Source organism: Nerophis ophidion, linkage group LG11 (genome assembly GCF_033978795.1).
Source record: "Nerophis ophidion isolate RoL-2023_Sa linkage group LG11, RoL_Noph_v1.0, whole genome shotgun sequence".
Classification (NCBI taxonomy): domain Eukaryota; kingdom Metazoa; phylum Chordata; class Actinopteri; order Syngnathiformes; family Syngnathidae; genus Nerophis; species Nerophis ophidion.
In genome coordinates this window covers 36,246,683-36,273,553 of record NC_084621.1, presented here as the reverse complement: position 1 = coordinate 36,273,553, position 26,871 = coordinate 36,246,683, and the positions used below count along the sequence as shown (strand labels likewise).

The following is a 26,871-nucleotide window of genomic DNA, read 5'->3' as shown; positions in this document are numbered from 1 at the left end:
AAGATGGCACATATTAGTGTAATGGGGCCTGTTATACAGCAAAGCAAAAAAAAAAAAAAAAGCCTATTTAATCTAAAATGGTAAAGGTTGTTGAAGTCGTCGAAAAAAACATTTAGTGAAGGTGAGCCTCGTGTAATGTCCACTGTGGATTTCTATTTTAATCTGTCATACGTGCCGCTCCCTGACAGTAACTTGTATGAAATCATGTCAAAGGTGCAGTTTCTCAGAAGTCCTCCAGCATTGGTCAGGAGTTGATGAGTCAGCGGGCAGAGGAGGGTCTTCATCCCGCCCTCCGAGTCCTCCCTGCCCGCTGACTCAGTGCCTTCGAAGCATCGTCGTTCACCTGCTGGGACTCGGAGCAGAGCAGCGGCATCCTCTCCGGAAACACGAACATCCAACATGAACACAGACATGGCCAAAACAGCATCTGGTAAGCCATTTTCTGACCGTAAATACCGAAATAGGATCATTCAAATGCGTGCGTATTTAGTTTCCCGACCGGCTCAATGTGATAAATAATCTCCACGTTTGACATATACGTTGTGATATCTGCACGAATGATGTATCGATATTCACTAATATGATGTATCGATATTCATGGATATGACAGAGATAGCGGTGTAGACCCGGTTTTATAGGCTATGTCCTCCATCTTTATCAAACATTGTGTTCTGTATTTGTCTTTTTTCATCATGTTTTGCGCAATATATTTAATAACGCTGCCACTTTTATTGACCCACTTGCGCTTGACTGTCCAGCGGCCCCAATATGCAGCATAATGCAGACGGACCCCACCCAAGATGCTGATGCTGCCCACCATTGAGGCCTAGAGGGCGTCATCACTTTTCTCACTGCTAGGCTACACGCCATGCAAACTCAACATTTTATCACTGTCAAACCAACATCGACATCCTCTTGTTCAATAGGACCGACCTAATACCAGACATATATATGTATATATATGAACATTTGCACATATTGTGCTAAAACTAAATTAGCATTTTGAAGACAACAGGGCTCTTCTTGTTTTAGAGCAGTGGTTCTTAACCTTGTTGGAGGTTCCGAACCCCACCAGTTTCATAAGCTCATTCACCGAACCCTTCTGAGGTTCCGAACCCCACCAGTTTCATAAGCTCATTCACCGAACCCTTCTGAGGTTCCGAACTCCACCAGTTTCATACGCTCATTCACCGAACCCTTCTTTTGTGAAAAATAAAATGTTTTTTTTTTCGAATTCAAGACGAAGTTATATGTTTTTTTTTTCATGGTGTACAAAATGAACCGTGCATGAACATCACCTTGTTCAAAGAACAAAACCAACAGTGCATGATCTGACAACAAATTACACACCTGCAAATCAGTGTGACTTCTGCTGTTGCCGTACCCACGATACGCCGATATGGAGAAGTTTTTATTTACACGATGAGTCCATACTGGCCTACCCTCCCGATTTTTCCGGGAGAATCCCGAATTCCATTGCCCCTCCCGAAAATCTCACGGGGCAACCATACTCCTTTAGCGTCCTCAACAACCTGTCGTCACATCCAATTTTCCTCCATACAAACGGCGTGTCGGCGCATTCACATCATTTATGTGGCTTTTACACATCCATTAGTGAATGCAACGCATACTTGGTCAACAGCCAAACAGGTCACACTGAGGGTGGCCATATAAACAACTTTAACACTGTTACAAATATGCGCCATACTGTGAACCCACACCAAACAAGAATGACAAACCCATTTGGGGAGAACATCCGCACCGTAACATAACGTAACAAATACCCAGGATCCCTTGCAGCACTAACTCTTCCGGGAGCTACAATATACACCCCCGCTACCACCAAACCCCGCCCACCTCAACCACGCCTGCCCCCCCTCCACCTCAACCCCCACTCACCCCATCTCCCGAAATCTGAGGTCTCAAGGCTGGCAAGTATGGATGAGTCAGGTGTGTCTTGACTGGCTCCGCCGAACCCCTAGGTTTCGATCGAACCCAGATTAAGAACCACTGTTTTAGAGGTAGCAGCGTGTGTTTCTTGGGGTGGTTTGCAGACTTCAATGGCATCAGACAGATTTCTTGGAAGCTGTCATTTAAATAAATAAATAGATGATGAATGGGTTGTACTTGTATAGCGCTTTTCTACCTTCAAGGTACTCAAAGCGCTTTGACACTACTTCCACATTTACCTATTCACACACAGATGGAGGGAGCTGCCATGCAAGGCGCTAACCAGCACCCATCAAGAGCAAGGGTGAAGTGTCTTGCTCAGGACACAACAGACGTGACGTCCTGAGGTCACTAGGTGGGGATGGAACCAGGGACTCTCGGGTTGCGCACGGCCACTCTCCCACTGTGCCACGCCTACCCATATAAAAGAAGGATGCAGCGCAAACGACGCCTATCCATTTATTTTATTTACTGTACTACTTATCTTCACGTGCAAGCTGGAGCCTGTCCCAAATAACTTGGAGCAAAAGGCGGGGTATATCCTATAGACGTGTCGCGCAAACTGCACAATATTGGTAAATACTCAAAGATGAGAGTTTTTGGGTAATTTTTCAACAGAAGGGCACCTGTGGAGCACTTTGGGTGTGGCGTAAGGTGGCTTAGGTGCCTTGCTCAAGGGAACACGTAACATTGAAATTTCCGGCTATGTTTTCAGTATGCAGTCTGTAACTGTCTTTGTATTTAACATCAATGTTTAGTTTACCAAATTTACAAAGCAATAGTTATCAATTAACACCGAAGCACATTGTTAAAATTTGTCAAAGATCCTCTATACGACAAGACACCTCTGCTAGTTGTAACAATCTACTGCAAAAACGCTAGCCAAAAGATCCAGGAGTCATTTATTTTCTTTTAAAAAACCTACTGCAAATATCCAAATCAAAGAATAGAATAGAATAGAATAGAATAGAATAGAATAGAAAGTACTTTATTGATTCCTGGGGGAAATTCAGCAAAGATCCTCTATAATAGACAAGAGCGCTTTTTCTATTTTGAACTATCTACTGCCCGATTGTAACTGAGATAGGCCCCAGCGCCCCCCGCGACCCCGAAGGGGAATAAGTGGTAGAAAATGGATGGATGGATAATGCAAAAATACAAGTCAAAGATAATCTATGTGACAGGAGACCTTTTTTTTTTTTTAATTTGAAGAATGTTACTGCAATAATACAAGTCAAAGATCATCTATATAACACAAGAGGGGCTTCTGTTTTGATTGAATACTGTAAAAAAAAACTAACCAAAAATCTATTTGACAGGAGCACTTTTCTGTTTTAAAATGACACTACCCAAAGTTCTTCTATAGGACAGGAGTGCTTTTTATGTACTTTTGAGTAACCTACTGCACAAATCCAAGTCATATATCATCTATATATGACAGGAGTGCTTTTCTATTTGAAGGATCTACTGCAAAAAATAAGTCTAAGATCCTCTATTTGTGACGAGTGTGCTTCAGTTTTGATGAAATACTGCCAAACGCTCACCAAAATCTTCAGAAGAACTTTTCTTTTTTGAGGAATCTACTGCAAAATTACAAGTCAAAGATCCTCTATATGTTAAAGGGTCATTTTTGTGTATTGAATGACCAGCTGCAAAAACAGAGGCCAAAGATTCTCTATAAAAGAGAAGTGCCTTTTTTTTCTTTTGAGAAAACTACTGCAAAAGTCCATGTCAGAGATTCTCTTTATGTAACAGAAGCACACTTGTGTTTTGAAGGACTGACATCAAAAACCATAGACAAAGATCCTCGATGTGACAAAAGTGCACGGTTGTTTTGCAGAATCTGTTTAAAAAACGCAAGCCAAAAATCCTTTATTTATGAGAGGAGCACTCATATGTTTTGAAGGACCGACTGTAAAAAAAAACGTAGCCAAAGATCCTCTGCACGTGACAGGAGCGTGCTTCTGTTTTAAAGAACCTAGAGGAAAAATGTAGCCAAAGACCTTCTCAATGAGAGACTTTCACTACCGTGCCAAGTTTTAATGACCTTGATGTCAGTCTTGATGGTGTCACAGAAGTCAAAGACGTAAAAGAAGTCGTGCGTAACATGAATAAAACTAAAGAATATCATTAAAAAACAAAGAACACTATCAACACAACAGAATTGTTAATTGTGTTGGAATGATCCAAAAACTCCCAATGACAAAGACAGTTCAGGAAGTGTTGGAGACCAGCCAGCCCTGCGGTGAGCAAGCAAGCTATTGGAATAGTACACACTTATAGTAGTAGTATACACTTATCGTAATAGTTTACATACACTTATAGTAGTAGTATACACTTATAATAGTAGTAGTATACACTTATTGTAGTAGTATACACTTCCAATAGTAGTAGTATACACTTATAGTAGTAGTTTACATAATTTTAAAGTAGTAGCTTACGTACACTAATAGTAGTATACACTTGTAATATTAGTAGTATGCACTCATAGTAGTATACACTTATAATACTTGTAGTATACACTTATAGTATACACTTTTTTTTAAATTTTATTTTAATCTTCTATTTTTTTCTCCCCCCACCCCCCTTGTTTACCTGTATGTCATCTTTTTTGTAAGGGGCGCTGGAAGCCGGCAGACCCGTCAGCGATCCTGTTCTGTCTCCCTGTAATGTTTGTCTGATCTTGAATGGGATTGTGCTGAAAATTGTAATTTTCCTGAAGGAACTCTCCTGACGGAATAAATAAAGTACTATCTATCTATCTATCTAGTAGTAGTATACCCTTATGTAGTAGTATTCACTTATAATAGTTGTATGCATACACTTATAGTAGTAGTTTACTTAAATTTAAAGTAGTAGTTTACATACACTAATAGTAGTATACACTTGTAATACTAGTAGTATGCACACTTGTAATACTAGTATTATGCACGCATAGTAGTATACACTTATAATACTAGTAGTATACACTTGTAGTAGTATACCCTCATGTAGTAGTATTCACTTATAATAGTTGTATGCATACACTTATAGTAGTAGTTTATATATATTTTTAGTAGTAGTACACAATTGTAGTAATAGCTTAATCTAATTTAAGCATGGTATTCATAGACTTATAGTAGTAGTACACACTTATATTAGTAGTGTACATTTATAGTATGGATTTTGTCATGGATTTTACTTGTGTAGCACTTTTTATTACTTCAAGGTACTCAAAGAGCTTTGATAACATTACTTTATTTAACTACTGTGATGACGCTGCAGCAGGAGCAGATGGGGTCTCAGTATTTTGCTGAAGTGGTCATAGGAGAACTGAGTATCAAACATGCAACCTTCAGGTTGGGAGACAATCGCTCTACCACCTGAGCCATTCTGCCCGAGTAGTATACATACATTTTACATTAGTAGTATACCCGATATATACTATTCCTTTGACAGGTTGAGAAGGCCTCGGGGCCACAGAGGAGTTCAAATGGGGAGAAGCCGTTGGATGCCTAGGCAACTTCTCTAACGGCAAAGAGCACGTGGGGAATGAGCTGGTCCCAATTACCACCTTTCTCAGCATCTTTTTCAATGTCGCGTTGAACCTTTTCACCAGACCATCCGTCAGGGGATGGTACACTGAGGTCCGTGGCTGCTTCACTTTCAACCATGTACACAAGGCTTTGACGACTTTAGACATGAAGCATGTGCCCTGGTCCGTCAATATTTCTTTGGCGATGCCCACCCGTCTAAAGAGTAGGAACAGTTCTCGAGCCAACGCTCGAGCTGTGGCGGAGCGAAGGGGAATGACTTCGGGGAAGCGAGTGGCATAGTACATAATTACCAATATGAACTTATGGCCTCGGGCTGACTTGGGCAGAAGCCCGACAACATCCTGTGCCATCCGGGAGAATGGTACCTCGGTGATAGGCAGGGGATTGAGAGGGTTACGGACAGTGGGGCAGGGTTCAACCTTCTGTCACTTTGGACAGGTTCAACAGAATTCCTCCACAGCCCTCTTCAACCCTGGCCAATTAAATCTCCCCAGCACTCTGTCATAGTTTTTTTGGACACCCAGATGTGCCCCCATCTGGTGAGTATGAGCTAAAAAGAGAACTCGGGACACAAAGTCTTTAGACACCAACAACTGTTCGCTTTCATCCCACCCCTTAGCTGTGACCACTTGATACAATAACCCTTTTTTACAATGAAGTGAGGAGAAGTCAGGTTACTCACCCCCTCACAAGGCTGGTCGTCGATGACGGACACATTCCTCCTGGCAAGTTCCAGATTTGGATCCCTCCACTGGGCGGTGGCGAACTCCCCTGGTGTGGCGACACCATCAATGTCCAGCTTAGGAAATTCTGAGAATACTTCACTCTCCTGGCTGGTCCGGGCCCCCAGTTCTCTCACAACCTCCCTCTCATCCTACTGGTGTCACGGCTAGATGCGTCCGTGCCTGCGTGAAAGGCTGGATATACTGGCAGTTGCCCTCTATGACGGCCACGTCCTGGCGCCGGGGCTTCCCCTTGCTGACTCCTGCTGCCCAGTACCACTCAAATAGAGTGCAATCTGTTGCAATTAGCAGTAGAACAGGGAGGTTCGGGATCACACCAGGCTGGACTGTGGTCTCACCTGTGGGTGTCTGCAGCTGTAGAGAGGTGGTCAGGTACTGCTGGACGTCACCGTGAACGCAGGTCACTGGAACCATCTCTCCCTCAGCGGTGGCCACCAGATCCGCCCCCACCAGCGCAATGGAGCTGCCAGAATCTAATAAACATACTTGCCAACCTTGAGACCTCCGATTTCGGGGGGGGGGCGTGGTCGGGGGTTGGGCAGAGGCGTGGTTGGGGCGGGGGCGTGGTTAAGAGGGTAGGAGTATATTTACAGCTACAATTCACCAACTGGAGTATTTCACATACATTTCATACATATATATATATATTAGGGCTGGGCAACGATTAAAAATTTTAATCAAAGTTAATCGCACTTTTTCTCTTGATTAATCGCGATTAACTGCATTGTATACGCAAAGCCCAATAATGAATTCAAAAGTAGTGTGTAGTGCACCTTTATTGGAATATTTTCCCACATGAACAAAAGCGCCAAAACATTTGTTGTGCAAACACAATTCAAATCAGTACTTGTTAAACAGTAGCAGTTAAATAGCATATTTTATGAAAATCAACTCAAAAAATGTAAATATAAATATTTAAGATTATTTCCACTGCCAGGGTATTTAAGTTATCCTGTTTGTTATGGAAAATAAATATAATCTACATACAAATCTCTGAGCCACAATCATAACATCCGAACAGGCAATTTCTGAGGTAACAGCAGGAACATTTTTTTTATCAGGGATCTTATGTTTAAAAAACTATATTATAGGTAGTGGGCTGTTTTAGGGAATTTTTGATTAAATTATCTGTAGTAGCAATATTAATAATGTTGTGTTTATAATGCGTAGTGCACTTAAAATAATTATGACCATATCTAGGAATTGATATGATGGGAATTTTCCGATTGTTTGCTTGGTGCTTTGATAAACTGAACGCATCATATACATGGTACTATATTGTGATGTTATGAGCCAGGGAAAAAAAGAACTACCCTACCCAGCATGCAACAGGACTGACGAGCATGCGCGGTAGCCCGGTAAAGGTTGTGTGTCGCCATGACGGCATCTTGTATGTTGTGATATGCACGCTCTGAAAGTAAACGATAAGAACTCAGCCAACACTCCTCGTCTGCATTATTCATAAATAGACAGACAACACATATACTCCGCTGCTTCACAGGCCGCTGGATGTAGCCGGCAAAGTAGTCCCATGCTAGCTAGCCGATCTAGCAAGCACGCGTCATTCAGTCCAAAACGGCCCGATCCATCCACATTCAGAATTGTCTGGCGGTCGTAAGTGATCCCGAATTGACCACGCTGTAAGCCAGCCATGAAATTTGCAGAATTGTCCGGTATTTTTGCCAAATGTTCCGTCTTTACCAACAGCCCCTCCACGCCGAAGTCCGTCCGGGCGCCGCCATCTTTATAAGAAAAGGCGTTAACAAAATAAAAGCATGTAAACAACATATGCAAATACGCGATAAAATAATTTTCGGCGTTAATAGATTGATGAGTTAACTCGTAATTAACGCATTAATTTGCCCACCCCTAATATATATATATATATATATATATATATATATATATATATATATATATATATATATATATATTTATATATATATATATATATATAATAAAAAATATATATATATAGCTAGAATTCACTGAGAGTCAAGTATTTCATATATATATATATTTATATATATATATATATATAAATATATATATATATATATATGAAATACTTGACTCTCAGTGAATTCTAGCTATGTATATGTATTTTATTATATATACAAATGAAAGAAATAGTTGAATTTCAGACGGCACCTATCAAATACACAGTAATAAGAACACAGTTGTTCTACTAACTGTACTGTGCTTGCTGGTTACTAAAAAAGCAACAACAACACTTACCTTTCTCTATTTGAGTAAACTTTGTTCTGCCATTTGCGTACTGGCGAGCGATCTCCGAATCCGGGAACATATCCTTCACGGATTTGTTGTAGACATCCGCAAAGGAGAACGGGATGTTGCTTCCAGCTATCAGCATAGCCATCTTTGTCTCAGCATAAGTTACACCATCGGGCCTCCATTTTGGGAGGTGGCCTATAATACTGGGTTGTGAACGATGATGCGCTGCGGTCGCTATGTGCTTCGCTGACCGTTCATGACTGAGTGTATCCGTTCGGCTACCGTGTTCAATGGAGAAGTCTGTTCTACAAAATTTACAGGCAACATACCCCTTCCCCTTCGAACTCTCATGGATAAACTGAAATTCTTGATTCCATTCATTTTGGAACTTGCAAGCATATTTCTTCATTTTGCTCGTCGTTGGTGTAATATATTGGGTTGGAGTCAATAACCAGGTGAGGTGATGAAGTTACGTCTCCTTACTGTGGGCTTCAGAACAGACTCCCTCACTTGCCGTCAGGTGCACAACACCACGTAAATCGTTGGCCAATCAAAAAGCAACCCCATAACGCTATAGCCAACATTCACCAGGAGATGGCAACAGACAACATTGATCACTCTATTACAGACGGCGTCACCATGGCTGTTACCTCCTCGTTCTTCTGCTTCTTCTCCTTGTGTGTGCAGTTTTTTATTAAAATCCGTAGATGTTGTAACATGATTGGGCAGGCAAGCTGTTTGTTTTGTGGGAAAGCGGACGTGAAAACAGGCTGTCCCCACTCAGGTCCGCCGGAGCTGAAGGTCACGCCCCCTCTAGCTCCGGCGGAATTTCGGGAGAAAATTTCTTCCGGGAGGTTTTCGGGAGAGCCGCTGAATTTTGGGAGTCTCTCGGAAAATCCGGAAGTGTTGGCAAGTATGCTAATAGAGCATGCATATCCACCCCTCCCACTCTCACGGGCAGGGTGGCTTGTCTTGTTTGTTCATGGGCCTAGCAGGAGGTGACGTACAGGCTCTGGCGAGGGGTTTCCAACACAGTTTCCATACTGACGTCCTGACCTGGCTACCTATATGTACAGTCCCAAGACAGGTGGTCCTCTTGGCCACATACATAAGACCTTAGGCGGGTGGGGTTTGGGTCTGTGGCACCTGTGCATTTGTATATTATGGAGGCAATCTCTGGGCTACTGCTCTTCTCCTCTCTTTGCCATTACGCTCTCTCCCCACCGGGTGGCAGGCTGGTTCACACTTGGATGTCTTCAACATATCTACACTTACTTGGTCATTATCAAGCTGGGCTACTCTCTCATCTAATGTGTTAGGGCTTACCTGGGATGCATACTTTTTAGAGTCGGGCGGAGACACACGTAAGCATCTGTCCAACACTAGCCATTCGATCCATGGTGGCCCAGTGCCGGTTGTCAACCAACTTTGTGTGAAGCGCACAAGTGTAGCAACTTGTGGTCGAGGTGGCTGGGCTGGGTCATACTGCCAAGTATGTTAACGTTGGCATCCGATTATCTTCTGGGCGGTCTTTATGACCCTCTGGAGCGCCGTTCTCTGCGGATGTGCAGCTGCTGAACCACACGCAGATGCAGTAGGTCAGGATGCTCTCTATAGAGCACCGGTACAAGGACACCAGCAGTTCCTGATAGAGGTGGTTGTTCCTGAGTATTCTCAGGAAGTATACTATTATATAGTATACAATAGCTGAGATAGGCACCACCGTGACACCAAAGGGAATAAGCGGTAAAAATGGATGGATTGATGGATACACTTATAATAGTAGTATACATACCTTTATAGTTGTAGTTTACATTCACTAAGTAGTTGTATATTCACTAATAATAAAAGTATGTATGCACTTATAGTTATAGTACACATTTATAGAAGTAGTTTAGACTTATAAAAGTAGTATACATACATTTATAATAGTAGTACACACTTGTCATAGTAAAATACAATCATACTAGTTAGTATACACTTATAATAGTAGTATGTATACACTTATAGTAGTAGTTTACACTTATATTAGTAGGATATACACACTTATAGTAGTAGTACACACTTATATTAGTAGTATAATCGCAAATATAGTAGTAGTTTACATACACTTATAGTAATAGCAGACAGTTTACACTTGCAACACTTAGGTTCTGATTTAATAAAGATTGACGTGTAATAAAACATGTGCGAATTTGATAGCACATGCAAAACAGATCTACTAAAGGTGTGCAAAAGTGGATTGCATCTGTTAAGTAAGCAAAATAAGACATGCAATCCCTTTTGCGTGTTTGTCTTCATTAACATGCAAAATACATGCTGATCATCAAAACACCCACAATACCAGGAGGAGAAAATGCTAATATCATTATATACACATGCACAATGTGATTTATCAACACCGTTTTGCGAGCACTATTTGGCATTTTATTTCTAGCACGTGTCAGAAGGACGTGGAACTGACAGTTCCACGCATGACTGTAAGACCGATGCTTGCGCCTTACAGACAATCGATGGACAGACATGAATCCTGGGTTGGGGGGGGGGGGGGCGGCGGCGGGGGCAGCGATGACTCAGAAGAACGCGGAGTTGGAATATAACTACAACACTTTATGTACATATTTATACAAAATTTACATAGTTATATAATATTTAACTACAAGCTCCATTCACAGACAGAGTCCCATTGCTTTCATGAGCGGTCAAGCGAGTCAAAAGCCAGAAAAAAATTAAAAAATAAATATATTTTATATATTTTTTATTTTTATTGTGGCGGCCATAATTCTTTCGTGTAGGGCCGCAACAAATAAATGAATGTGTGGGAAACCCTGAATAGTATACACTTATTATAGTAGTATACCCTTATAGTTATTTACATACATTTATAGTAGTTCATCAATCCATCCATTTTCTACCGCTTGTCCCGTTCGGAGTCGCGGGGTGTCGCTGGAGCCTATCTTAGCTGTATTCGGGCGGAAGGCGGGGTGCACCCTGGACAAGTCGCCACCTCATCGCAGGGCCAACACCGATAAGACAGACAACATTCACACTCACATTCACACACTAGGGACCATTTAGTGTTGCCAATCAACCTATCCCCAGGTGTATGTTTTTGGCGGTGGGGAGAAGCCGGAGTACCCACAGGGAACACACGCAGTCACGGGGAGAAAATGCAAACTCCACACAGAAAGATCCGGATTGAACCCAGGACAACTCAGGACCTTCGTATTGTGAGGCACATGCACTAACCCCTGTGCCAGCGTGCTGCCATTTATAATAGTCATATACACTTATAGTACATAGTAGTTTACATCACTTATAGTAGGAGAATACAGTTATGTTAGTAGTAGGGGTGTGGGAAAAAATCGATTCGAATACGAATCGAATCAAAAACGTTGTGCGATTCAGAACCGATTCTCATTTTTTTTTTAATCGATTTTTTTTGTGTTTTTGTTTTTTATTTATTTATTTTTTTTATCAATCCAGCAAAGCACTAGACAGCAATACCATAACAATGCAATCCAATTCCAAAACCAAACCTGATCCAGCAACACTCAGAACTGCAATAAACAGAGCAATTAAGAGGAGACACAAACACTACACAGAACAAACCAGTAGTGAAACAAAAATTAATATTATCAACAACAGTATCAATATTAGTTATAATTTCAGCATAGCAGTGATTAAAAATCCCTCATTTCCATTATCATTAGACATTTATAAAAAAATTTAAAATAAGAACAATAGTGTCACAGTGGCTTACACTAGCATCGCATCTCATAAGCTTGACAACACACTGTGTCCAATGTTTTCACAAAGATAAAATAAGTCATATTTTTGGTTTGTTTCTTAGTTAAAACAAATTTACATTATTGCAATCAGTTGATGAAACATTTTCCTTTATAATTAAGAAAGCTTTTTTGAAAAAAATCTACTACTCTGCTTGCATGTCAGCAGACTGGGGTATATCCTGCTGAAATCATATATATTGAATGAATACAGAATTGTTTTGAATCGGAAACATATTGTTTTTGAATTGAGAATCGCATTCCATCGAAAAAATCGATATATTATCGAATTGCGCCCCCAAGAATCGATATTTAATCTAATCGTGGGACACCCAAAGATTCGCAGCCCTAGTTAGTAGCATATTTACATTTGTAGTAGTAGTTTGCATATATTAATAATAGTACTGTACACTTATAGTAGTAGTATACACTTATAATAGTAGTATACATTTACTTACGGGATCTTTCTGTGTGGAGTTTGCATGTTCTCCCCGTGAATGCGTGGGTTCCCTCCGGGTACTCTGGCTTCCTCCCACTTCCAAAGACATGCACCTGGGGATAGGTTGATTGGCAACACTAAATTGGCCCTAGTGTGTGAATGTGAGTGTGAATGTTGTCTATCTGTGTTGGCCCTGCGATGAGGTGGCGACTTGTCCAGGGTGTACCCCGCCTTCCGCCCGATTGTAGCTGACATAGGCGCCAGCGCCCCCCGCGACTCCGAAAGGGAATAAGCGGTAGAAAATGGATGGATGGATAGTAGTATAGAATACATACAACTAACTAGCAGTTTACATATAGTAGTAGTACACACTTTCCCTGTATGTACAAACCCCGTTTCCAAATGAGTTGGGAAAATGTGTTAGATGTAAATATAAACGGAATACAATGATTTGCAAATCATTTTCAACCCATATTCAGTTGAATATGCTACAAAGACAACATATTTGATGTTCAAACTCATAAACTTTTTTTTTTTTTTGCAACACATAATTAACTTAGAATTTCATGGCTGCAACACGTGCCAAAGTAGTTGGGTTTGGGGATGTTCACCACTGTGTTAGATCACCTTTTCTTTTAACAACACTCAATAAACGTTTGGGAACTGAGGAAACTAATTTTTGAAGCCTTGAAAGTGGAATTCTTTCCCATTCTTGTTTTATGTAAAGCTTCAGTCGTTCAACAGTCTGGGGTCTCCACTATCGTATTTTACGCTTCATAATGCACCACACGTTTTCGATGGGAGACACGTTTGGACTGCAGGTAGGCCAGTCTAGTACCCACACTTTTTTACTACGAAGCAACATTGTTGTAACACGTAACTTAACGTTTTCTTGCTGAAATAAGCAGGGGCGTCGATGATAACGTTGCTTGGACGGCAACATATGTTGCTCCAAAACCTGTATGTACCTTTCAGCATTAATGGTGCCTTCAAAGATGTGTAAGTTACCCATGCCTCGGCCACTTATACACCCCCATATCATTACACATGCTGGCTTTTCATCTTTGCGCCTAGAACAATCCGGATAGTTCTTTTCCTCTTTGATCCGGAGGACACAACGTCCACAGTTTCCCCCCAAAAACTGAAATGTGGACTCATCAGACCACAGAACACTTTTCTTCTTTGCATCAGTCCATCTTAGATGAGCTTATGCCCATCTAAGATTAGGATGTTGTTGATAAATGGCTTTCACTTTGCATAGTAGAGCTTTAACTTGCACTTACAGATGTAGCAACCAACTGTATTTAGTGACAGTGGTTTTCTGAAGTGTTCCTTAGCCCATGTGGTGATATCCTTTAGAGATTGATGTCGGTTTTTCATACAGTGCCGTCTGAGGGATCAAAGGTCACGGTCACCTAGAGTGATTTCTCCAGATTCTCGGAACCTTTTGATGATATTTTGGACCGCAGATGTTGAAATCCCCAAATTTCTTGCAATTGCACTTTGAGAAACATTCTTCTTAAACTGTCACGCAGTTGTGGACTAAGGAGTTTACCTCACCCCATCCTTTCTTGTGAAAGACTGAGCATTTTCTGGGAAGCTGTTGTTATACCCGATCATGGCACACACCTTTTCCCAATTATTTTGCACTCCTGGGGAATGTTCCAAATAAGTGATTGATTAGCATTCCTCAACTTTATCAGTATTTATTGCCACCTTTCCCAACTTCTTTGTCATGTGTTGCTGGCATCAAATTCTAAAGTTAATGATTATTTGCAAAAAAAAATGTTTATCAGTTTGAACATCAAATATGTTGTCTTTGTAGCATATTCAACTGAATGTGGGTTGAAAATTATTTGCAAATCATTGTATTCCGTTTATATTTACATCTAACACAATTTCCAAACTCATATGGAAACGGGGTTTGTACATACTGTAATTGGTACTCCTATGGCATGTACAGTAAAGCAGGTGAGGTCAGACTGCATCACATCATATTGAGCACATGATACAGGAAGTGGCTGATACTTCAACAGGAAATGCATTATTTTACACACACACACACACACACACACACACACACACACACACACACACACACACACACACACACACACACACACACACACACACACACACACACACACTCTCGCCTTCCTTATCGATTACCAAGTGAAAGTGAGTGATAAATTAAGGTACACCTGCACAGTCTGATCTAATACTGCCTTGATAGTGCTTTGTGTGCTTATGAGTAAAAGTGTACTGCATCATACTGATCGCTGTTTCTAATTTTCTGTTCCTTGACTGTTCAGTAAAAGGCAGAGATTCTTACACTGTGGCGCAGTGTAAGAATAATCGTGGTGGTACTTGATGCAAAATGTTGGAGAAGTATCGGTATTGTCGACATTAAATTTGAGATCCAAAGAGTGAATTTATAACAATTTATACTTGTCAAGTTAGACAGCGTTGAAACACTGACTACTTGTTCCGTGCAAAATAAGCTTCAAAATAAAAGCACAGCAGTATTAACCAGCATCCTACCACAGCATCAAACAAAAGGCAGCCATTTTCCATCCATCCATTTCCTACCGCTTATTCCCTTTTTGGGGTTGCGGGGGGCGCTGGCGCCTATCTCAGCTACAATTTATTATGTTTTATTGTTAGCCAAGATTTGAGCATATATTAAAAGTTTTATTGTTATGGTAGCATACAACAATAAAAACAGAACGTTGCCAGCTAGTGTGTGTGTAAACTTGTATCATATTTTATTTTGTCATGTGTTATTTTATGATATATTTATTGTCATTTATATCAATATTTCTGTTGTATTTATTCGAATAAGAACAGCTCTTTACAGTATATGGTATTAGATTGTGAGTGCATGGTTATCGTGATACCTGGCTAAATAAGTGAAGTATATTTGTATAGCACTTTTTCTCTTGTGACTCAAAGCGCTTTACATAGTGAAACCCATTATCTAATTTTTACATTTAAACCAGTGTGGGTGGCACTGGGAGCATGTGGGTAAAGTGTCTTGCCCAAGGACACAACGGCAGTGACTAGGATGGCGGAAGCGGGATCGAACATTCAACCCTCAAGTTGCTGGCACGGCTGCTCTACCAAAAGAGCTATACCACCCTAAATAAAAGCGCCTCTTCAACAGGTCTGGGCAAATTAAGGCCCGAGGGCCACTTGAGGCCTGTTAAGCTTTTCAATCTGGTCCACAGGACATTCCCCCAATTTTTTTTTAGATCTTTAAGATGGAAAGTGTAGCTGCCATTATGATGTGCAGTCATGTTTTCAAAGTCTTCAACTATACAAAATATTTAAATGGTTGGAATCTGCGCTTTTAGATAGATAGATAGATAGATAGATAGATAGATAGATGGATAAATAGTACTGTATTGATAGCTGGCTAAATAAGTGAAGTATATTTATATAGCACTTTTTCTCTTGTGACTCAAAGCGCTTTACATAGTGAAACCCAATGTCTAATTTTTACATTTAAACCAGTGTGGGTGGCATTGGAAGCAGGTGGGTAAAGTGTCTTGCCCAAGGACACAACGGCAGTGACTAGCATGGCGGAAGCGGGATCGAACATACAACCCTCAAGTTGCTGGCACGGCTGCTCTACCAACAGAGCTATACCGCCCTAAATAAAAGCACCTCTTCAACAGGCCTGGGCAAATTAAGGCCCGGGGGCCACATGATGATACACCAGTTACTATGGTAATCTAATTAGTTACTCTGGTAATCTAATTAGTTACTGTTGTAATCTACGTCACAGCAGCTCAGACGAGGTAACAAGCAGTGTGGGCGGGAAGCATTTTCACAGACGCTGAAGGAGATTTTCACAACAAAGTTCTAAAGCTTAGTGATGTAACAGATATATCAGATTGTAGGTGGGTTTATTTTGTACCCTTCGCATTCATATTTCACTGTTTGTTGCATTTTTGTTGCGTTTCACTTGATTGTAAAATGTGTCGACATTCATATTTTGTCAATATTCAGTGTTTTATCCTTCATAGAAAAATTTAAAATTCCATTACGTTTTTTAAGGCGGTTTGTCATAATGTCTCTAGCATTCAATCAGACATTATTGTGAGGTTTTGTTTTAGAGTTCCTAAAAATAGATATACCAGCCCCCAGACACATTTTTTTCTCTAAATGTGGCCCCCGAGTCAAAATAATTGCACAGGCCTGCTCTTCAATGAATTATTAAACAAAAGGAGGCCTCTTAAGAGCATTTTACCAAATGGCGAAGTTGAGGTGTTTTTTTGGTTGATGTTGATGATGATGATGATGATGATGATGATGATGATGATGATGAGGACGACACACTTGTTATTACGTTGATGTTCCTCCTGCAGCGTACAAGGAGAAGGTGAAGGAGCTCTCCGTCTTCTCGCTCATCTGCTCCTGCTTCTACCCGGAGACACGCAAGCTTGCCAAAGAGTTTGAAGGTAAGAAAATAACCATCATGCATGTTGTAAACATTACACTGCGTGAATTTGTACCGTTGTTATGAGTACATTAGACAGGATTATTATTTACTGTTGTAATAAACAGTAAATAAAAAGACAGGATAAATTGGTACTGTTGTAGTAAATATATATTAGACAACATTATTGATACTGTTCTAATGACAACATTAAAAAGCATTTTTTGTACTGTTGTAATGAATATATTATCCATTCATCCATTTTCTAGCGCTGTTCGACAGCATTGATTTGTACTGTTGTAAATGAACATGCATTCTTGTTATATGTATATCATACATAATTAAAATGTAGTGTTGTAATGAATATATTAGACAAGAATAATATATACTGTTATCAGTGACGTGTGGTGAAATATACACCAGGTGAGGCATAGATTTAAAAAAATTTTTTTTTTAACTTAAATTCATATGAGCAGTTCTAACCATTGTTGATTTAGGTTGCACATTAGAATAACAGGAAGACGAAGGGAGTACTATGCTTTCATAAAAACGTTATCATAATGATATTATGGTTTGACAAATTGGGGGCTTCACGGTGGAAGAGGGGTTAGTGCATCTGCCTCACAATACGAAGGTCCTTAGTAGTCTGGGGTTCAATCCCGGGCTCAAGATCTTTCTGTGTGGAGTTTGCATGTTCTCCCTGTGAATGGATGGGTTCCCTCTGAGTACTGCGGCTTCCTCCCACTTCCAAAGACATGCACCTGGGGATAGGTTGATTGGCAACACTAAATTGGCCCTAGTGTGTGAATGTGAGTGTGAATGTTGTCCGTCTATTTGTGTTGGCCCTGCGATGAGGTGGTGACTTGTCCAGGGTGTACATGGCCTTCCGCCCGATTGTAGCTGAGATAGGCGCTAGCGCCCCCCGCGACCCCAAAGGGAATAAGCGCTAGAAAATGGATGAATGGATGGATGGATGGATGGATGGATGGTTTGACAAATTGGTCCAAAAAGTATTTGACAAAGTTGTTATTGAATACTTTTTGGTCCCATTTTCTTTCAAACAAAATAAATCAAGTATTGTGAGTGTATCTTACCTTTCTGTATTTGTACCTGAAGCAGCAATAACACAGACAAACGCTGGCTTACTCTCATAAAAATGCTATGTTTGTTATAAATACAGTTTACATAAAAAAAAGAAAAAATGCTGGCTTTCGCGGGAGAGACATGTGTCTGCTAGCTTTTGCGCCCCCATTTCTCCCAGTGCGGCGAGTCATATTACTGCTGAGGCATTGAACAATATATCGCCTCCTACTTTGAGGCAGAGGTACTTGGTGCCTCATGGCCTGCCTTTTCCCCTTGGCATCAAACACACGCCCCCTCTCACGCACACGCTCAATACACTTTGTGTGTAGCCGTGGAGGCACCACCTGTGTTTGCCTCAGTTCTGGTCTGCTGCGGTATTTTGATCAGGAAACACAGAATGTCGGGGATTTTGAAGATGCAAATGATCCAAATATACAGGAACCACACCAAAATCCCATAGAAAGTATAAACCAGGGGTGTCAAACTCGTTTTAGATCGGGGGCCACATGGATAACAATCTACTCCCAAGTGGGCCGGACTGGTAAAATCCCTGCACGATAACTTAAAAATAAAGACACCTTCAGATTGTTTTCTGTGTTTAAAAATAAAAGAAGCACATTCTGAAAATGTACAAATCATAATGTTGTTGTTTTTTTACACTTACATGTTGCGGTTAATAGTATTCTATCTTTATTTGTCGTTATTTATATTTTCTGAATGAATGATGTGATAATGTTCATCAGTCAACTCAATGGTGTTCATTTTCAATGAATCAAGATAAAAAAATATCAAAATCAAATTACAGTATGCCATGTATGTAGTTCGATCATTTTCCTCGATTGATGTACTAACATCATGTGGTTTATTTTGTACATATGTACCATCATCTACAGCAGGGGTCGCCAACCTTTACCACTCAAAGAGCCATTTTGACCCGTTTCACAAAATAAAGAAAACTATGGGAGCCACAAGACTCTTTTGAAATTTAAAATGAAATAACACAGCGCACAAAGTTTTTTTTTGCTACCGAGTATCAGAGCAACCATTCTCTCAACTGTCTGATGGTTTTCACCCTAAAAACAATAATAAGGGCGTGCTATGATGACAATGCGTTTACGCACTGTACAACCCTAAGAAACAGCTTACCAGCCCATTCACATGTTGTATGAGGCTTCTGCAGTCACACTAAAGCGACTGCAAGGCATACTTGTTCAACAGACATACAGGGACGCATGAGATTCTGGGTATTTGTTCTGTTGTGTTTATGTTGTGTTACAGTGCAGATTTTCTCCCGAAATGTGTTTGTCATTCTTGTTTGGTGTGGGTTCACAGTGTGGCGCATAATAGTAAGAGTGTTATATCACAACTCTCAGTGTAACCTGTATGGCTGTTGAACAAGTATGCCTTGCAGTCGCTTGAGCGTTGAGTCGGCAGCCGCACACTAGATGTGGCCGGCCAGTACTCAGATAGCATGTATTAAAGTGGATGCGTCAACATGGTTGAGAGGACGTTTAAGGCATTACCGTCACGGCACGCCCTCAAAATTGTTGCCATCACGGCACGCCCTCATTATTATTGTCAGGGTGAAAATCTGAGGATGTAATCCAAGGGAAATTTCTGGGAGAGGCCCTGGAATATGGAAAACATCCTGTAAAAATGGGGAGGTTGGCCAGTATGCAGCTGAGCCACATCAGAGTGATCCAACAGCCGCCTGCAGGTCCGGAGCCGCGGGTTGCCGACTCCTGATCTACAGAGATGCAAAGAATTGCTATTGCAACATCGAGTAGACACATGTAGAAGAGCTGTTTCTTTTATTCAAAAATTTCAGGTTAATTTGTATACTTAGCAAACTCATCCCGCGGGCCGGATAAAACCTGTTCGGCCCGCGGGCCGTACGTTTGACACCCCTGGCATAGACCAAAAGAGAAATATTCAAACTTATTTTATTTCTCTGTTTTTCGAACATCTCATAGTTAAGCCTTTTACCCCTCCTGGTGGCAAGGTGAGGCACTGCCTCACTTGCCTCCCCTGGCAGCACGTCACTGACTGTTATAATTAATATATTGGACAGCATTAATGTGTACTGTTGTAATTAATGTTAGACAACAACATATATATGTAATTTGTGACTGAACATACATGCAAGATAGACATGATTCATATGTACTGTTGTAATTATTATATTAGACACCCTTAATATTCACTGTTGTAATGAACATACATGTATGTTATATATGTCAGACATCATTATCATGTGCTGTCGGTAATGAACATGCGTGTTGTATATACTGTTAATCTTGTTTTATATAAGTCATTACAACAGTACATATTATTATTCTGTTGTAATGAACATATCATGTTCTCATAGTCATCAGTATCATCAGTATCACAGTATCATGTTCTCATAGTCATCATTGTCACCGACGTCCCACTGGGTCATTATTGTCACCGATGTCCCACTGGGTGTGAGTTTTCCTTGCCCGAGGATGTCGTAGTGGTTTGTGCAGCCCTTTGAGACACTAGTGATTTAGGGCTATATAAGTAAACATTGATTGATTGATTGATTGATATCAGACAGCATCAAACTGTACTGTTGTAATGAATATATTAGCCAACATTCATTTGTACTGTTGGGAATGAACATGCATGTATGTTATGTACAGTATATTAGACAACATTCATTTTTACTGTTGTTAACGTATAAGCCTTTTATACATATCAGACATGTTTAATAAGTACTGTTGTTATGAATATATTGTCATGCCATACAGAGCAGGCCAAAATTTTGGACACACCTTCTCATTTAATGGGTTTTCTTTATTTTCATGACTATTTACATTGTAGATTGTCACTGAAAGCATCAAAACTATGAATGAACACATGTGCAGTTATGCACTTAATATAAAAAGGTGAAATAACTGAAAACATGTTTTATATTCCGGTTTCTTCCATATAGCCACCCTTTGCTCTGAATACTCCTTTGCACACTGTTGGCATTATCTTGATAAGCTTCAAGAGGTAGTCATCTGAAACGGTTTTCACTTCACAGGTGTCATAGTTTGGATGCCTTCAGTGATAATCTACAATGTAAATAGTCTTGAAAATCAAGAAAACACATTGAAATGAGAATGTGTGTCCAAACTTTTGGCCTGTACTGTACATGCACGTTATGTACAGTATACTTAACAGCGTTAGTATGTACTGCTGTAATGAATATATTAGACAGTATTATTATGTACTGTTGTAACGGATATATTCTGGATATATTTAACAAACATATAAACACAACACTTTTATGTCCTGCCAAATTCTCTATCATGCCTTTGGAGACCCCTTAAAGGTAGAGGAATTAACATTGCATTCACGGACAACAGTTCTGGTGGACATCCCTGCAGTCAGCATGCCCACTGCACTCAAAAGTTGTGACCACTGTGGCATCGTGCTGTGTGATAAAACTGCACATTTCAGAGTGGCCTTTAATTGTGGGCAGCCTAAGGCACACCTGTGCAATAATCATTCTGTTTTAACAGCATCTTGATATGCCACATCTGTGAGGTGGGATGGATTATCTCAGCAAAGAAGAAATGCTCACTAACACAGATTTAGACAGATTTGTGAACAATATTTGAGAGGAATAGGTCTTTTGTGTATATAGTAGAAGTTTTACATCCTTGAGTTCAACTTGTGAAAAATTGGAGCAACAACAAAAGTTAGCGTTTTTCTTTTTTTGTTCAGTTTAAGACAGCATTAATATGTACAGTTGTTTATGAATGTACATGAATGGTGTGTATATTATACTGGATTATTATGTACTGTTGTAATGAATATAATATACATGATTATTACGTACTGTTGTAATGAATATAATATACATGATTAGAATGTACTGTTGTAATGAATATATTATACATGATACATGATTTTTAAGTACTGTTGTATTGAAAATATTAGATAATATTAATATGTACTGTTGTAATGAATATATTATACATGATTATTATGTACTGTTGTAATGAAAATATTAGACAGTATTAATATGTACTGTTGTAATGAATATATTATACATGATTATTATGTACTGTTGTAATGAAAATTTTAGTATTAATATGTACTAGATTGTAATGAATATATTATACATGATGATTATTATGTACGGTTGTAATGAAAATATTAGATAGTATTAATAGTATAGATAGTAGATAACTTAATAGATAGTATTAAGTTGTAATGAATATATTATACATGATTATTATGTACTTTTGTAATGAAAATATTAGTATTAATATGTACTGTTTTAATGAGAATACTGTATAAGACAGTATTAATATGTACTGTTGTAACGAAAATATTAGACAGTAATAATATGTGCTGTTGTAATGAATATATTATACATGATTATTATGTACAGTTGTAATGAAAATATTAGCTAGTATTAATACGTACTGTTGTAATGGATATATTAGACATGATTATTATGTACTGTTGTAATGAAAATATTAGACAGTATTAATATTTACTGTTGTAATGAATATATCATACATGATTATTATGTACTGTTGTAATGAAAATATTAGACAATATTAATATGTACTGTTGTAATGAATATATTATACATGATTATTATGTACTGTTGTAATGAAAATTTTAGACAGTATTGATATGTATTGGTGTAATAAATATACTGTATTAGACAGTATTAATATGTACTGTTGTAATGAATATACTGTATTAGACAGTATTAATATGTACTGTTTTAGTGAATATATTGTATTAGACAGTTATAATATGTACTGTTGTAATGAATTAATATATTAGGCAAGATTCATATGTACTGTTGTACATAGCATACATGCATGAAATGTATATTATTGTAGTGCGTATTAATTTGTACTGTTTAATTAGCAGATATTGAGGTGAAGCCGATTAACAAGCGCGCCACTGGGCAGGCGTTTGAGGTGATCCTGAAGCCCCTGTCTCCAGTATCAGAAGTGGGGCACGCCCTGGCTTCTCCCCCCAAGAGAGACATTTCCTTGGACGACATCGAGAAAAAACTGGAGGCGGCTGAAGAGCGGAGAAAGGTGACCCGTTCAACCATCTTAAAAGAAAACAAAACTCGGTTTTGGTGTCCTTTTGTCAATTTGTTCTTCTTTTCAGTACCAAGAAAGTCAGGTGCTGAGGACTTTGGCGGAAAAGCGAGAGCACGAAAGGGACGTTTTGTTCAAGGCCTTGGAGGAGAACAACAACTTCAGCAAGATGGCCGAGGAGAAGCTGCAGCAAAAGATGGAGCAAATCAAGGAGAACCGCGAGGCCCATCTGGCAGCCAGGCTGGAGCGTCTGCAGGAGAAGGTGACGCACGCACGCCTCCACACTCACACAACTCCAACAACCACATGAAGCCATATTTTTATCGGGAAAAACATTTATTAATATCACCGGAATTTTATCAAAATACATCAAATATGATTTAATGAGAAAAAAGCAGCAGTATGACAAAAAATAAATAAACAACAACAACAAAAGTGGTGATTATGTGATGTTTTTTTAAATTTTACTTAAAAAATATATTATTAATATTATATAAATAAAATCCACATTTTTGGGCAGAATTGTATAAGTATATAATATTAAAAATGGCAGCACACTTATCTCCTTACAAAGCAAAAAAGAAAATGTCATGGTAACGGTATTTAAGAAAATATATTAATTAACAGAAATAAAATCTAACTTGTGTAGTGGAAAAAATGCAGTGGATTTTCCAGTAAAAAATGGTTGGAGAGAATTAATAAAGTAAATTTAAAATAATAAGTAGGAATTATTGGCAATAGTGTAAATATTGCTTGCATAAGTTCTAATTTCGTGACAAAACAGTTTATTTAATTTTGGTAATTTATTTTTCTGCAGAAAGCAGCAACTAACAAAAAATAAAGAAATTATATTTACAAAAAAGAATAACAAAAATGTGTTATTTGTCTTATTCTTTTTTGTAAATATTATGTGACTCTTAGAATGTGTTTTAATGTTGATGTAAAAAAAGAAAACTACTAAAAATATGTATAGAAAGTAAAAAAAGTCCTAAAATGTTGTACTATTCTGAAAATCTTATGTTTTGTTTGAGGGAAAAGTTTTAGTACTACAGGATTTTTAGAGATATAAACTAATAATAACAGACACAAATCATTTATGATTCATTATCACCATTTTTTTAAAGTCTACAACAACATCAATAACAGTTGCAACATGTCTGCTTGTTGCTAGGCAGAATTTACAGCCTAAAGCTAAGATAACCCAATGGCAAAAATGATTATGTTTTGAACACTACACAGGGAAAGTTTGGTTGAATCTTCACTCTGTATGGATATGATAGGTCTTTATTGTCATTGCACAAGTACAACGAAACTTTGTTTTCACCACAAACTTGTTCAAGATTAAACAAACAAACAGTGTACAGGGTTACAGAACAAGAATGCTGATGGGTCGCGATAAGGCGCCCCGTAAAAGATGGGAAAAAGGTCAACGCTAGGGAAGGATGAGTTTAAAAAATCCGATCTAGACTGAGCTCCTAAGGGGGCCCAGTCTGGAGTGGGAAAAAAACCTCCTTAGCAAAGCACATATGCGATATATAAGCACTCTCTCTCTCTCTCTTTCTCTCTCTCCTCACTGCTGACCAGGAGAGGCACGCGGCATTGGTGCGCAGGAACAAAGAGCAGAGAGACGTGCTGACACCATGAGGCGCGCACCACTGCCAAGTATGATCTCTGTCACTCCGTCCAATCCGTCCCCCTCATCCGTCCTTCATCAGCGCTCCTCTGAGAACCCACTCCAGAACACGAGTACGTGCGAGACGTGGAGGACATCATCACCATGATGACACTACACCTGTCACCTGTCAATCAATCAACTTAGCTGTCAGTATTAGCCAGGATTTCTTGATTTTACAGAGGGATCTTATTTTGTAAATATTCTGTCATCCATCCATCTATCTATCTATCTATCTATCTATCTATCCATCTATCTATCTATCTATCTATCTATCTATCCATCTATCTATCCATCTATCTATCTATCTATCTCTTATCTTAACGGTTTTCCTCTGCATTGTAAGTTGGATGTAGACTGACGTTGGCAATGTATTTCTGATGATGATGATTTTTTGTGTGTGTACCTAATATGCAGCCAAACATCTGTATCTTCAACATGCACGCTTGGAATGTACAACAATACAAAAAAACAACCCTCTGCAATGTGATTTGTGCTTTATTTATGATATGATTCCGAACATCTCCAGTCAAGTAGAAGCCCACAGTCTCTTTTTCAATATACAGTACAGTAATACTTACAGTGCAGTATCATTTATGTCTGCTTGTGTCCTCTGCTGCTTACCTGCCCGTGTCCCCTCCCCTAGCCTAACCTAATATTTTCTTCATAAATTTCTCTGTGAACGCTTTGCTTATAGAATAATAAACATTTGGGGTTCTGTGAACATGAAACATCCAGTGAGTTTCTCTGCAAAAAGACACTAAATTGTATGTCAACTGCCTAATAAAGAGTCAAGACTTGCAGTTTTTTGTGTGTGGAAAGAGTCTATATAATTGTATAAAATAAATACTACTAAAAAAAAAATATATATATTTATATATATTTTTTTCTAATTTATTTTTTAAATAATTTTTTTAATATTTTAATTTTCATGATGATTTATTTTATTAGTTTTTTTTAAGCTGTTCTGTGTACTGTAATATATTGCTCAAGTGAAATAGATGTTCATTAAGCCACCGCTAGAGGTCAGTATAATTCTTTAATTACTGTAAACCATAAAGTTCAAGTTTTGATTTGCCTTGTGGGTTCAAAAGTTCAAGAAGATGTCACTGAAGTGATTATCACATTTTTTTAAAAAAAGCTGATATTTTGTGCATGTTTCAAGTACATGATGCAGGATACAGTATTAACAGTTAAACTTCCATAAAACAACATTAGGTGTGCATGTGAGCACTTGTCCATCTGTGTTGGACCTATGATGAGGTTGTGACTTGTCCAGGGTGTACTCTACCTCCCGTCCGAGGGGCCCCTGGGCCCTAGCATTATATTCGACCGTGTCGGAAAATAAAAGCGTGTATCTTCGTCTTCAAGATATACATATTCAAAATGATAGTTGATAATATTCACTGTCAATAAAATGTAAGTGTGAATGAAAATACAGCTTCATCACTTCAGTCATATTTTTTCCGCTGAAGAAATTTTTGTTCCAGATTTCTTCTGCTTGATATTGCCTTTACTGCCACATGTGGTGGAAAAAGTGTATTACAGTTCAGTACCGCGGCTGGCGGTTGGCGGCCCAACAATGAGCAATTAAGAAACATTGACCTGGATTCTAGAATTCTTGACCACGGGGAAGTGTGTAGAGTGTAGAATAAAATCATATGTCCTTTAAACTTTAAATTAAATATTAATAATAATGATATAAATGATAACAATGCAAACACATTATATCACCTCATGGAGAAAAACTAAATATAAAAAGCACCAAAATCACAAATCAAAATCACTATATATATATATATATATATATATAGTGATTTTGATTTTGATATATTTATATATACTGTATATATATATACAGTATATATATATATACTGTATATATTTATACATATATTTA

General features: G+C 38.9%; 1 protein-coding gene across 2 annotated transcripts; it reads left to right on the top strand.

The window, feature by feature from the left end:
• The first annotated feature begins 270 nt into the window (after positions 1-270).
• Positions 271-25,774, top strand: stmn2a (stathmin 2a). 2 transcript variants are annotated; one of them, XM_061915762.1, is made up of 5 exons: positions 271-430; positions 17,062-17,154; positions 23,121-23,293; positions 23,370-23,561; positions 24,884-25,774. In XM_061915762.1, exons 1-5 carry the CDS (start codon positions 400-402, stop codon positions 24,941-24,943), a joined length of 549 nt encoding a protein of 182 aa, XP_061771746.1. In that variant the 5' UTR covers positions 271-399; the 3' UTR covers positions 24,944-25,774. The 2 variants fall into 2 exon arrangements, with proteins under 2 accessions (XP_061771746.1, XP_061771745.1); XM_061915761.1 differs by having other exon boundaries at positions 272-430; positions 23,118-23,293.
• Positions 25,775-26,871: the final 1,097 nt, after the last annotated feature.